General features: G+C 37.1%; 1 protein-coding gene across 1 annotated transcript; it reads left to right on the top strand.

Moving 5' to 3' along the window:
* Window positions 1-1,458: 1,458 nt before the first annotated feature.
* On the top strand, window positions 1,459-6,435 carry LOC140841372 (serine/threonine-protein kinase Nek2-like). The gene is made up of 15 exons (XM_073208734.1): window positions 1,459-1,876; window positions 2,352-2,505; window positions 2,655-2,721; window positions 3,110-3,175; window positions 3,351-3,397; window positions 3,530-3,575; window positions 3,694-3,774; window positions 3,933-3,975; window positions 4,091-4,140; window positions 4,234-4,315; window positions 4,403-4,452; window positions 4,671-4,744; window positions 4,819-4,870; window positions 4,994-5,446; window positions 5,563-6,435. The coding sequence occupies exons 2-15, from the start codon at window positions 2,420-2,422 to the stop codon at window positions 6,202-6,204; spliced, it is 1,839 nt and encodes a 612-aa protein (XP_073064835.1). The 5' UTR covers window positions 1,459-1,876; window positions 2,352-2,419; the 3' UTR covers window positions 6,205-6,435.
* The last annotated feature ends 7,946 nt before the right edge of the window (window positions 6,436-14,381 follow it).

The raw sequence follows: 14,381 nt of genomic DNA, 5'->3' as shown, positions 1-14,381 counted from the left end.
TATGGTAAGAGCGTCTAGTTGCATCGTCACATTATCTCTAAGATATCACTGATAGTACCTGCAAGAATCTTAAATTATGGATAACATGCAATACAATCTTTTCAACTCATATATCTTGATCAAATATGCACCCGTTTATATATCAAGAGTTGCAAATCGACAATGATGTGATGTATATTTGAGTAATAACATTGACATGATATATACAACTAAAGAAACACATTTTCAAAATACCCATGCCTTACTCGAGACATAAATTTCTTACAATATTAACTCATCAGATAAAATATAATATCTTCACCCGTAGAGAGCGATGAATCCCCGACTACAATGGACCGACTCCTACACATTTCAAAATGACAACCAACCTCGTCATCTGATGACCCTCAAATGAAAACCAACCTCATCACCTGATGACCCTCAAACGAGTCGGTAAACAGATCAAAGTACATGTTAATACATAGAGCATCCACATTTTCTCGGATCAAATTACTAATGATGTACAACCATAACAGTAGACTATGTATTTAAATTATTATTTTTAGGTACCAACCCATCACAAATGCACCGTAATATTGTTGTTCATCAACTCGATTGATTCCGAATTAAATCTGAATAAAAATATATTATTAAAATAATCAAATCGAAATAATTGATTTAACTACTAAGATTTAATGAATTTTAAATCACAAGAAATAACAATACACCACTCGGGACGCCCATGCCAAGAGTCCACAACATAGCAAGCATCGTGGTATTAAATTCTGAATCCTGCCAAATCCAAATTTTTCATAATTATTTCAATAATCCAGATCACCTAACCGCCAATCTTTTCTGAAAATGATTGTTATTTAACGATAATCATTCCTCAAATCTATATAATGCAACTATCACGTGTTGACTTCAGATCTGTATTAAAAAATTTGAAATTTTAGCGAAACTCAAATGTTTGCGCATGAATTCCTGAATAGAACTCGGGTAAAAATTAGTTTATGCGATAACTCCACACCTAGACTGCGCTTTTTAAAAAATGTTAGTATTTCGAAGAGATATTTCATGTTACTCGAACTTAGAATTCTACTTTTTGTTAAATAATATAATGAACCGTAGAAACCAAATAAATTTTAAATTTCTCACTAATCAAATTTATATTCGAAAAACTATATATTTTTTTTGAAAAAAATTAGTAGGTCTCTTGTAAGACGGTCTCACAGATCTTTATTTGTGATATGATTTAACCCTATCGATATTTACAATAAAAAATAATACCCAAATAAGATATCCGTCTCACAAAATACGACCCGTGAAACCATTTTACATAATTTTTTTACCTAAAAAATACATCAAACTTAATTAAAATTGAGGAATTTACATTTAAATATATATATATATATTTCTCCTCCCATTAGCTTTAAACAAACAATTTAAAAGAAAAGCGTAGTGTTTCCGCTGCTTTGACTCTCCATTATTATATTTCCTTATAAAAATGAGAGGCACGTCTCCCGACACAGAGTACACGCACTGACACAGTGTCTTTATCCGTGACTCTGTGTGTGTTTACTGTGGTATGGGTGCAAGTGTTTGTGTAAACATGACTTTTTCTTTTTCACGTTTGCGGGTTCTTGGGGAATCGGATTTTGAAGTTTTGAAAGATCTTTTTTGATATTTCTTTTATATATTCAATCCCATTTTGTTTTTTTGTGGTATTCCTGTCTCGTTCTTGCTTACTTTATTCCTGCGTGCTGCGCGGCACACATCTCAAATTATTCAAATTCTTGTGTTTTTGGTATAATGTGTTCATTTCCACATGCTGATGAGCTTGGTCTTGTTTAGGAGTTGGCAGATCTGCTTTTCGTCTGGGCATTTTCAATGTGAGGTAAAATAAATTTTAGGAGTGCTTTTATTAGTTTCTTGAAGAGAATTTAAGTCAAGATCTGTGCATTTTTCGTTTCTTGGTTGGTTTTAACCTTCTTTGCAAGATCCAAGGTTTGTTTTTGATGAGTTGATGTTCACAATGCGGCGGGGGTAGTTGATAGTTTTGACGTTTGGAACTTAGGTGCTGTTTGGGTTTTGTGCGTTTGAGATTCTTGCACTGTTTGTTGAATGCTATGTTACACCTAAGCTATCATGTGATTGTTTCAGTGACTGGAGACTTTTCAGATTTGTAACTTTCTGTTTTATTTTATTTTTTGGGGAGAAGATGGAAGCTTCAAATTTTAAGTAAAAAAAAAAACAGGTAGTCCTTATCATTTCTGGCTTCTTGTGCAGAAATTGCGTGACAATGTTTCCCATATCTTCTCTGTTGATTTTTTAGTTTGCATGTGCCAATTCAATCTATTTGTCTTTGGTAGGTGGATTTGGATTACAATTTTCTGAGAGATTTCTTTAAGTAGTGACTTGAAATTTGAAAGCAAATAAAATGGACAACTATGATATACTGGAGCAGATTGGCAAGGGATCTTTTGGTTCTGCTCTACTTGTCAGGCATAAACAAGAGAAAAAGAAGTAAGGGGACTTTTTAATTCCTGAGATTACTTCATATATGATTAAGCAGACGATGATGTAACTTAGATCATATTATAGGTCTGTGATTGCAGTATATACGTATATTATTGATTGGTGGTTTTTAATTTATATTTTGTTATGGTCTTAAGGTATGTGTTGAAGAAAATTCGCCTTGCTCGACAGACTGATAGGACCCGCAGATCTGCCCACCAGGAGGTGACTTCTTAATTTCTTCACTCGATATAAATAAGCCGGCGACTTGATTCCTTCAAGGATATTTGGAGGGTCATTAGCCGATAATTTGACTGAAGAACTTTTAATTTTTAATTATTGTTGGCTAAGTTGCATTGATGCACATTTTTGTTTGTAATCCAAAAACACTTTATATTGTTGGTATGGATGTGATTCAGTTTACATGAGTAACATTTGAGGTAAAAGCTCCGAGCTCAAGGGTGTGTGATGAATCATGTTTCCATGATAATAAATGGTTGCCTATCAAGATTTTCTCTTGTGAAAAGGATCCAGGAAATGTGAACGGCCTGCCTTAAAAAATATATACTAGGTTGTGTTATTCTAAGCTGACGCCGTGTTCTTCTCTCTGTAGATGGAGCTTATTTCTAAAGTGCGGCATCCGTATATTGTGGAATACAAGGATTCCTGGGTAGAAAGGGTATGTGCGAAGTATAGGAGTTGGGATCTAACTGACAATGGAACCACATGACTTCTTTATTCTGCTTACTTTAATTGGAAATTATTGGAATCTTATGCATATCAGATTTTGTTAACTTTTGAATGCTTTTATATTTTGCTTAACCTCATACTGACATGTAGTTTTCTGATTTTAGGGTTGTTTTGTTTGCATTGTAATTGGCTACTGTGAAGGAGGAGATATGTAAGTTGTCGTCATTAAATAATGCTAATTCTTGCATTGGTCACAAATCATGTTTGGGAGAGTACCAGTCTCTCGTGGAGTAATCCATAATGGTACTGACTTGCTGAATTTTGTCTTATAAAATTATTGTAGGGCCGAGGCCATTAAAAAGGCAAATGGAGTTCATTTTTCTGAGGAGGTTGTTTTGATGATTCAGTTTTATGCTTTATTATTCCATATTTATGTTTGATAGATTTGTTAGAAAATTCATTACTGATACCGCTACTTTTGCCATCTGAACATTGAATGAGGAACAGAAGCTTTGCAAGTGGTTGGTTCAACTGTTGATGGCGCTTGATTACTTGCATACCAACCATATACTTCACCGTGATGTCAAGGTTTATAAGATTCTAAACTGTCGGTTTCCCATTATTTGGACATAATGCCACAAGTATCTATGAATTACAATTTATAATGTAAAGTGGTAGTTATCCATGTCACGATACAGGCATGGAATTTTGAAACATCATCTTCTAATCTACATTTTTCTTATCAGTGTTCGAACATATTTTTAACGAAAGAGCAGGACATCCACTTAGGTGAGTGAATGATATTAGCTGTGTCCATGAAATTCTAAATGTTCAATTACAAATAACTCATTTCAGATTTCTATTACTGTCTTTAAACGTTCTCCCATTCTGCTGTTGCTTTCAGGGGATTTCGGGCTTGCCAAAGTATTAACATCTGATGATCTTGCTTCCTCCGTAAGTTTATGGGATGCTAAAGGCTAATTCCTTGGGGTTTTATGTTACTGCATATTTAAAATTAAATACCGTTTACTTCTTATATGATCACAGGTAGTGGGTACGCCGAGTTACATGTGCCCGGAGCTTCTTGCGGATATCCCTTATGGTTCCAAGTCGGACATTTGGTCCTTGGGTAAGCTTCTTTATATTTTATTTCTATTATCCAACTTAAATTTTGTACGCTAGTTTTTGGCCACTTTTCTTGACATGTTCCATTCAGGATGTTGTGTCTATGAAATGGCTGCTCGAGTACCAGCATTTAAAGCCTTTGTGAGTTTTTTTCCTACTTATTTGTCTATTGTTGTCAGACTTTTAGTCTTCACTTGTATCAATATATTTTGAGCACTGAACCATTATGAAGATTTAACTTTACTTCTAGCTTTTTCATGAAATCCAGTAGTCGGAGTTAGTAATACACGCCTCGTATTGATATTTGTTGTGTTTACTGTTTATTTAATTTTCTGATTGAAATTTTGCTTCATGAACAGGATATACAAGGTTTGATCAACAAGATAAATAAATGTATAGTGTCTCCACTCCCGACAATGTACTCTGGTCCATTGTAAGTCCTTTGTGTGTAATTATTGAAGAACTCCATCAATTTAACTGACTCGCATCTTTTTAATTGTTCTCCAGTCGAGGACTTGTCAAGAGTATGCTAAGGAAAAATCCGGAGCTCAGACCAAGTGTAATTTTTTTTATTTTTCTTTCTCCTTTGCCCAGTTTAGCTACCGATAATCATTTTGTACGTCACCTTTGAGTTATAAAATCTGCTTTTCCAACCTGAAAATGGTCTCTCTTGTTTGAACAGGCTGCAGATTTACTCCGGCATTCTCATCTTCGTCCCTATGTCCTAAATGTTCATTTGAAGGCTAGCAACCCCAGACGTCAAACTTTTCCGTTTCACACACCTGATGCAAGTAATGTCAAGAAAACAAGATTCCAAGAACATGAAGCTGTTAAATCAGAAAAACGGCTTTCATTTGGCAACAATAGGGCCTTGAATCCTAGTATATCTGGAAATGAACTAAATTCTCCGTGTTCTTTTCGAAGAACACAAAATTCTTTGAGCCATTCAAATACTAAATTTTCTGAAGTATCGGTTGGAAATGTTGGCGAAGAAAAAGGGATTATGAAAACAGTGAGCACGAGGTTCTCCAATGCTACAAAAACATCTAGAGTGAATACAGCGAGAGCATCTGCCAATCCTAGAAGACAGACCAGTCCATTAAAGATATCAAATCCTGGTTCAACTCGTGAACTGGTAAGTTAATTAATTTTTTCTGGATTTAAATACTGGTATCATTCAATTTTCAAGTGTAGTTTGCTTGATATTGAAGTTGGTTAGAACCATAATGGCATTATTTCTTGAATATGCAGCTTCCAGTCTCCCATACTCCAGCTAGAAAATCATCCCAAATGTCACGAAGAGCTTCTCTTCCCTTCCCTACAAGAATGGTCTCACCTGTATCCCCTTATAAACAAAGTGTAGGTCTTCTCCATGCCGTGGAATCCCCCGACGTCTCTGTCAATGCTCCACGCCTTGATAAAATGGTTGACTTCCCTTTGGCTTCATCTGAAGATCCTCTTCTGCCCATTCACAGAACATCATCGCTATCTGCTCAATGCTCCTCTACCTCTCCATACAGCGCTGACCGTTCAATCATGAAAGACAAATGTACAGTTCAGATGCTCGACAGAGCCCTCATCCGGCCACACAATGCTATACCGACTCTTGGTGTTCCACATAATGGAAGTGAATGCTCAGAAAATAATCCCACGAGCGGAGGAAGGTCTAGTGGCTCATCTTCCTATTTTCGCCAACGTAGGTTCGATACCTCGTCATACCAGCAACGGGCTGAGGCCTTGGAGGGGTTACTTGAGTTCAGCGCACAACTTTTGCAGCAAGAACGCATCGACGAGCTTCAAGTGCTGTTGAAACCATTCGGACCGGAGAAGGTTTCTCCTCGAGAAACGGCAATTTGGCTTACCAAGAGCTTCAAGGAGAAGAATGCACCTTAACATTTCTATGTTTATTGAATCAACCCCATTGCTCTCTCAGATTTAACCGCTAACTTGTCCAAATTGTCCACTCCTATATTCCTCGTGTTAACTTTCTGTTATCTGATATGTATTCTAATATTGGTAGTTGGTGAGATTTAGTGAGACAGCTAGTAGTTATTTTGAATGTGCTAGCGTTCATGGTAATGTAGAAATGAATGATCATCATTACTAAATGGAGTTATTGTTTTCTTGGTGAATCTGAAATACCATAATGAGATTGTAGCCTCATTATTTAAAGAACTCGTGGTTATCTTTTTGTTTGCGAAAATTGAGCTTACCGAGTCACGAACTATGATAAAATTTTCATGTTTGGTTAAATGTAAGTTCCTCGAGCATGGCAAACTTACCTTATTGTCCTAGGAATGGGCATAAGATGCCAAGCAGTAAGAAAATTTTTGGAGCTCCAACTACGTAAATCATAAATCAGTCTGTTGTGATATGTATAATTTGTAATTGAAGTACTGGGAATTTTTGTCCTGTTCTTCATGGAAACTATTAACATTGGGATCAACACTCCAATAATTCACCTCGTGGTAAGGAACTTAATGGACCATGGCAGTACACAGGGGCGGAGGAATATTAGGGGCTGGGTTGGGCTCCAGCCCCACCCAATTTAAAAAAAAAAATAAAATTAAATATTGTTTATTTTAAAATTTTTATTGATTAGCCTCAAAACTTAATTTTTTTTTTTCACTTGTCTCATACAGTCATACTTCATCTCTATTGTTTTCTCTCAAATTTTCACAATTTTCATTATTTCAAATGGTCGTAACTTCATCATCGATCGTTATTTTTCAAAATCGATTGTAGATTCGGAAAACCGACGGCATAAGCTTTCTTTTAATATCAAAAGTTTGAAGTTTCTTTGTCGTCTTAAAATCAGCCGTCGTCAATCGGTCTTCGTTTTCACCGAAAATCATGAGTAAATCTTTCTGTTAGACTTTCTACAATTTGTTCTTATTGTTCTTAGTTAGATTTCGAATTTTAAAGGTAATTTCAGATTTTAAGTGTTTCGAAATTTGGGTATTTTGGTTTTTTTGAATTCTGATAATTGATATATATTAAATTGTTGATTGTAAGTACTATATTTGAGCCGATTGATGATATTTATAATTTTTTGGAATTTATTTGAGCATTATTTTGAATTTCCAAATTTTATATTGGGGATTGTCGATTTTTAATGTTGATTATTTATTATTTGGATGTTTAGATGCTATAGAAAATATCAATGCGAATTTATGGAATTTCGTAGGAATTTTGAAAAAATCAGAATTATGTAAATATGATTTTCGAACTTATAAGGCTGTAAAAATTTTATATTTAAATATATTATGCATTAAGATTGTCAAATGTTAACTTCGCAATTGTTTTGGAATAATTATAATTGTACGAGGTTTATTTGATTAAAGTAACAATTATTTAGTGTTGGTAATGTTGATTTGATTCAGCTTGCCATAATAAGTTAAACTAAAGTGACATTTTATTTTGTAGACGGCGCCAGTGAGAAAAGAAACTCAAGAATGAAGAAAAGGAAACATGAATGACGAGATTGGTTGAAAATTGATAATGATTTATAATTTGGTTTACTAAAAAAATCGAGTGCCTTAGTAGTGTTTTAGCTTATGTTTTTGAGGTTTAAATAAAACACTTTCTTGTTTTCTAGTCAAACATATTTTTATTTAAATTTTTATTAATTTTTATTTTATAAATACTATATGGACGAAGCCAGCCCATTATTTGAATCTGGCTCCGCGCTGCAGTAAGGAAAAGAGCATCTAAGAAGAAAAGCTACAAACTTGAATGATTTATTTAATATAAGATGGATATATAAGTACACTCTTTAGTTATGTTTATGTAAAAACTTCAATGATCATTACTTTTAGCAGGGACAATCGCCAAAGTGATCACTCGACTCTCTGGTAAGTAGATTTCAAGTATTTAAGTTTGAAGTTTTAAACACACTCGATTCTCCGATTGGTAAAAGACTTTTAACATGAGAATTCTTGCTGAAAGAGGTCGCTAATTGCATTTTGACAAACAGGACAAAGCTGAAATCATCCATCAAAATGCCAAGAAACTGAAAAGGAGAGGACAATGCCATGGTTCAAAAGGAATAAAAGGCTCTTCTTTTTACAGTGCATAAGTTAATGGCCCCTTCTCCAGAAAAAAATGATTCTGATTGCTCGCAAATGACAAAGCCTGCTACCCATTTTTTGGATATGGATTCAGAATTGCAGATCCCATTGCTTAAAGCTCTTCTTCCGACAAGAGCATTTTTGCATGAGATTTTAGCACCTCTCAACTTCAAATCTAAAGGGTATTTTACAAATCTTATTTCCAAGTTTTTTTAAAAAATCAGAATTTCGATCCTTAAAAAAGATGCATAAATTAAAACTTGGTTGTAGTTTTGAGTATTATTAGTTTTGTCAGGCATGCTTTGGGTACAGAATATTTGGCAGATTTTTCAGAAATGGACCTGAGGGATATTTAGGCGTCCAAACAACGTCGGTCGGGGAGTGATGTTACCATTAGCTAAGACATCAAAGGGGACAAGCCTGCAATAAGTCCTTTTGTCATCATCTCCAATTTCTTGGATCGCTACATTTTTAGATCATTCTTGGAATACCACATACACACACACACACGATATTTATGTAGATGTTAATTTATTTTCACTCAAAGGAAAATTTTAATTTGTTGGAAAGATTTTCAGATGTGGATGCATGAAAACTACATATTCGTGGCTAATGGCAAGGGATGTTGATACCCCGTGGGCCTGGATTACATCTTGGGGGGCCCGAATTACATCTTGGAGGCCAGGGTCCAAATGGAAAACAAGTCCATTAAGAGCTCAGGTATCTACCTTTTGCCCATCCCTAGCCCAAATGGAAGACAAGCTCATCAAAGGTCCATGCATTCTCCTATAAATACCAGGTTTGAGCGTATGATAGTGAATTCACTATATTGTTTTCAGCAGCACTCTTAGCTGCTCCCCCCATATATCCTCACTATCTGACTTGAGCATCGGAAAGGCTACGCCAGGACACCCTCTTGGCCCCCTTATAACGATCTTATTTGTGATTTCAGGCTCAGGGTAATTTCAAAACCTGTGTCTGGACAAGTGACACTTACTGGAAGCGAACCCTAAATTTCTCGTGAGTATCACTTGGTGCCGTCTGTGGGAACTTTGAGTTGAGACGTAGAGATAGTAGGCAAGAGAGGGAGTAGTAGAGCTACCTCAGCATCATCGCGTCCTCAGAGGGGACCCGAACAACCGCATCTTGAGACGAGACAGGAACAACCTCGTCAAGAGACAAGAGCTGAGCAGCCTTTTCAGGAGACAAGGGTCGAGCAAACCCGTCCCAATGAGAATATGAGGAACTTGACCTTGGAACAGTGGTGCCAATTTATCACCCGGACTGTGGATGAGGTAATTAAGAGGAATCAAGAATCTATGTTCGCAGAAGAGCAGGGTCGCTCGCTAGGAGCAGGGAGAATGTGGAGGGCCACCAGAGCTGGGTTGAAGAGACGCATCCCTTCCAAAGTGGGGAAGTTAGTGAGATAGGGAAGATGTGGAAGGAGATACAGATGTTGAGGCAGCAAGTAGGAAGCCGAGCATCGGTACCTAAGAGAGGAAGTCCTTTTTCATTGGCTATCTTGGAAAAAGGACTTCCTCCAAATTTCCGACAGACAAACCTGGGAGAATATGATGGACATACGGACCCCGAAGAACACTTGGGGAGATTTGAGAATGCGGCTCTGTTGCACCAATATTCGGATGGAGTCAGGTGCAGGGTGTTTCTGGGCACGTTGGTGAGGTCAGCCCATCAGTGGTTTAACACCTTGCAGCCCAACTCCATCCGTTCTTTTGAGGACTTCTCAGCTACCTTCTTGCACCGATTTTCTAGCAGCAAGAGACACCAGAAAAATTATTTGAGCCTGTTCGTGATGAAACAACAAGAGAATGAAACTTTGCGAGAATTTGTCCAGTGTTTCAACAGTGCAGTGCTGGAAATACCAGCAGCTACCCCTAACATCATGATAAGTGCCTTCACACAAGGACTAAGGGGAGGGGAGTTTTCAAGTCGCTGGTCAAGAAGCCTCCGTCGAGCTATGATGATCTGTTGGCTCGAGTTGAGAAATATGTAAAGTTGGAAGATGCCCAATGGTATAGAAGGATAGAGAACCGGCCCGGAGGAAATAGAGTTGAGGGAGCGGAGAAAAGAGGAAGGAAGAGGGGTGCAGGGGAAAGAGAGGAAGACAAAACTAGAAATAGAGTACAATTCTCATAACAGGTTCCCTAGATAGGAGTCTTGATGAGGTGATGGAGGTGAGGGAGCCCGCAGGGAGGTGGGAGAAGTCACGAAGGGTTGAGTGCAGTGCTAGATTTCCTTCACGGGACAGACGAGAAGGATCTGCATCCGGGAGTCGACCGAGGTCTCGCCCGTCCCCTAGACGTGGTCAAGACCCTCCATGGATAAATCAGGGGGGTTGGGAGCAGAGAGGGGAAGGTCGATGTCAAGATGTCCTTCAGGAGCTCGTCGAACCGAGGAGGGGAACGAATGAGGATAACCACCCTACTAGATTAGTGATTCATATGATCTCAGGCGGTGCTACTGATGGAGGCTCTGGGCGAGCTCGGAAAGCACATGGGAGAAGGTTGGAGAACTTTGAGATATCTAGGTGTGCTGACTTACCACAAGACCCCGTCATCAGCTTTGGGCCGGAAGACCTCCGAGGCGTTGTGACTCCACATAACGATGCCTTGGTGGTTACGGCCACCATTGCCAATTATGATGTGACAAGGATATTTATTGATAATGGAAACTCTGTGAACGTCTTGTTCAAGAGAACGTTGGATCAAATAAATGAGGAAGAATTTGAGTTTGAGCCGGTCTCCACCTCGCTGTATGGGTTTGCAGGACACGCCATCCCGCCTTTGGGTCAAATTGTGCTTCCCCTATCCTTGGGCACTGATCCTTGGCGGGTAACAAAAATGATAGCATTCACCGTGGTGGATACCCTTTCAGAGTATAATGGAATTCTAGGATGGCCAACCCTGAAGGATTTCAGGGCCGTAGCTTTCACTTGTCATCAGAAGCTTAAGTTTTCTGTGGAAAAAAGAATTAGAGTCTTGTGCGGGGGACCAAAAATTCGTGCGTCGGTGTTATGAAAGGGTAGTGAGGAAAGAGGGAAAAAGAGCGCATGTGGAGCTTAACATGATTAGGAAAGGAAGAAGTAGGTAACTTTGTCTTGTGGAGGTACAAGAGGATCAGAGATGAAAGTTAGAGAATGCGCCGGGCGAGGCTCTAAAGAGGCTCGGGAACGCTTACCACCTTAGAGAATATTAATCTCGACTTGAATTTTGCTGTATTTCGTTTCTGAATTTGTCTTATGTTATCAGTTGAAATTTAATAAAGCTAAGTTCTTATATTAAGTTTGTGGATGCTGTTGCATTGTGAGGATGAAATGAATTAAATTTTCCTGCTAAGGCATCGCCTAGCAGAGGAGCAGAGTTTGGCTAGAGGAAAATATTTATTTTCCTGCTAAGGCATCGTCTAGCAGAGGAGCAGAGTGGTGGTGGAGAATTAAATTTTCCTGCTAAGGCATCGCCTAGCAGAGGAGCAGAGTTAGGGAGGAGAAAAATTAAATTTTCCTGCTAAGGCACCGCCTAGCAAAGGAGCAGATTTGGGGAGGAGAGAAATTTTATTTCCTGCTAAGGCACCGCCTAGCAGAGGAGCAGAGTTGGGGAGGAGAAAAATTTTATTTTCCTACTAAGGCATCGCCTAGCAGAGGAGCAGAGTTTGGGAGGAGAAAAATGTTATTTTCCTGCTATGGCATCGTCTAGCAGAGGAGCAAAGTTAGGGAGGAGAAAATTTTTATTTTCCTGCTAAGGCATCGTCTAGCAGAAGAGCAGAGTGGAGGAGGAGAATTAAATTTTCCTGCTAAGACATCGTCTAGCAGAGGAGCAGAGTTAGGGGGGAGAAAAATTAAATTTTCCTGCTAAGGCACCGCCTAGCAGAGGAGCGGAGTTGGGGAGAAAAATTTATTTTCCTGCTAAGGCATCGTCTAGTAGAGGAGCAGAGTTTGGGAGGAGAAAAATGTTATTTTCCTGCTATGACATCGTCTAACAGAGGAGCAGAGTGGAGGAGGGGAATTAAATTTTTCTGCTAAGGCATCTCCTAGCAGAGGACCGGAGTTTGGGAGAAATTAAATATTTCCTGGTAAGACGTCGCCTAGCAGAGAAGCAGAGTGGAGGAGGAGAATTAAATTTTCCTGTTAAGGCATCGCTTAACAGAGGAGCAAAGTTTGGGAGAAATTAAATTTTTCCTGCTAAGGCGTCACCTAGCAGAGGAGCAGAGTGGAGGCAAATTTTTTTTTTATTCTTTTATTTAGTTTTTAGTTATTATAAATTATTGATAAAAATTACAATTTTATAGATAACAATTTTTTATTTTAGTCTGAATAACCAAATAGCCAAACATATAAATTTAATTAAAATTATATTTTTATTTTATTTTTAATATTTATTTATTTAAAAACATTATAAATAAAATAATTAATGAATTAATTTAATGAATAAGTATTATAATATATAATATAGTTTTTGGAAATGTAACTTGTACGAATTTTATTAATTTTTATTTAATAAAATAATTAATGGAACAACACAATTTGAAGCTAAACATTTAAACACATTTTGAAATAAAAATACAACAATTTATAAATGGATATTAAATAAAGATATGAAATAATTATTGTATGTAAAATAAAAATAATGTTAAGATAATATTCTTTGTGGCGTTAGATTTGAATTAAATGAGTTTAAAATGTAAAATGTATTTGGTGCAAAAATTGTATAATTTTAGTGCAAAACTTGCTCTACTGAAATCGATTTTTGGATTGAGTATGATCTAGGATAACATGATTAGCTATCAAATCAGGAACTATATTTGAATTGGTGGCACAAGGTTTTCCGGTCCTCTATTTTACCAACACGCTCCATTGAAAATAATTCTCTTTGTATCTCAACATCATCGGATCACACGAGTTTCTCATATATTAATAGAAATTGACATTATATATTGTTGATCAAATGACTAAAATTTACTACATCATAGGGAATTAACACTTCATATATATGTATAAAAAAAACTCTGAATTTAAACAAAAACTTCTTAAATATATGAATATTTGTTGAGAGAGGGGGTAAAATAAATGTACTCGTTATTTATTTATTTTTTTTTAAAAATGTGACTGGATTGGAAGCTCGTTGGTGTAGTGGGGGACCAATTGTCAAAGACAATATTCAAAGACAGAGGTTACAACATATTCTACCGATCCAAGATATATTATACATCACCATAATGATTGAGACATCACTACCCTTTTGATTAGGAGTGAGTCTCATGTGAGACCGTCTCACGGGTCGTAATCCGTGAGACGGGTCAACCCTACCCATATTAACAATAAAAAGCAATACCCTCAGCATAAAAGTAATACTTTTTCATAGGTGACCCAAATAAGAGATCCGTCTCACAAATATGACCCGTGAGATCGTCTCACACAAGTTTTTGCCTTTGATTAGTTGCTCTCAATTACAGTTTTTTCTAGTGTGATGTATATATATATATATATATAGACACCGCCAGCTCAGTTTTATTTTTTTTAATTGTTTAAAAATAATTTAAAAACAAAAATATGAATGTAAGCTTCCAACATCTCTTCTCCGCCACCACCACCGTCACCACCGCTGCCTCCTACGGCCGAGAGAATCTCCCACCCATGAAGTTTCAAGTAATGGACTTTCAAATCTAAATGTTAATTTTAGCTAATATTGATGTATGTTAGGCATCACAAAAACTTTTGTGAGATAGTTTCACGAGTCAATTTTTTGAAAGTATAACTTATTATTGTAAATTTGGATTTGATTGACTCAAGATATGTGAGACCGTGCCTTAGCAGGAAAATAAATTTTTCTCCCCAACTCCGCTATGACATCGTCTAACAGAGGAGCAGAGTGGAGGAGGGGAATTAAATTTTTCTGCTAAGGCATCTCCTAGCAGAGGACCGGAGTTTGGGAGAAATTAAATATTTCCTGGTAAGACGTCGCCTAGCAGAGAAGCAGAGTGGAG

This window comes from Primulina eburnea, chromosome 9 (genome assembly GCF_022965805.1).
Source record: "Primulina eburnea isolate SZY01 chromosome 9, ASM2296580v1, whole genome shotgun sequence".
In the NCBI taxonomy this organism is placed as follows: domain Eukaryota; kingdom Viridiplantae; phylum Streptophyta; class Magnoliopsida; order Lamiales; family Gesneriaceae; genus Primulina; species Primulina eburnea.
Note: the sequence above shows the minus strand (reverse complement) of the source record. Positions and strands in the feature narration are given on the sequence as shown.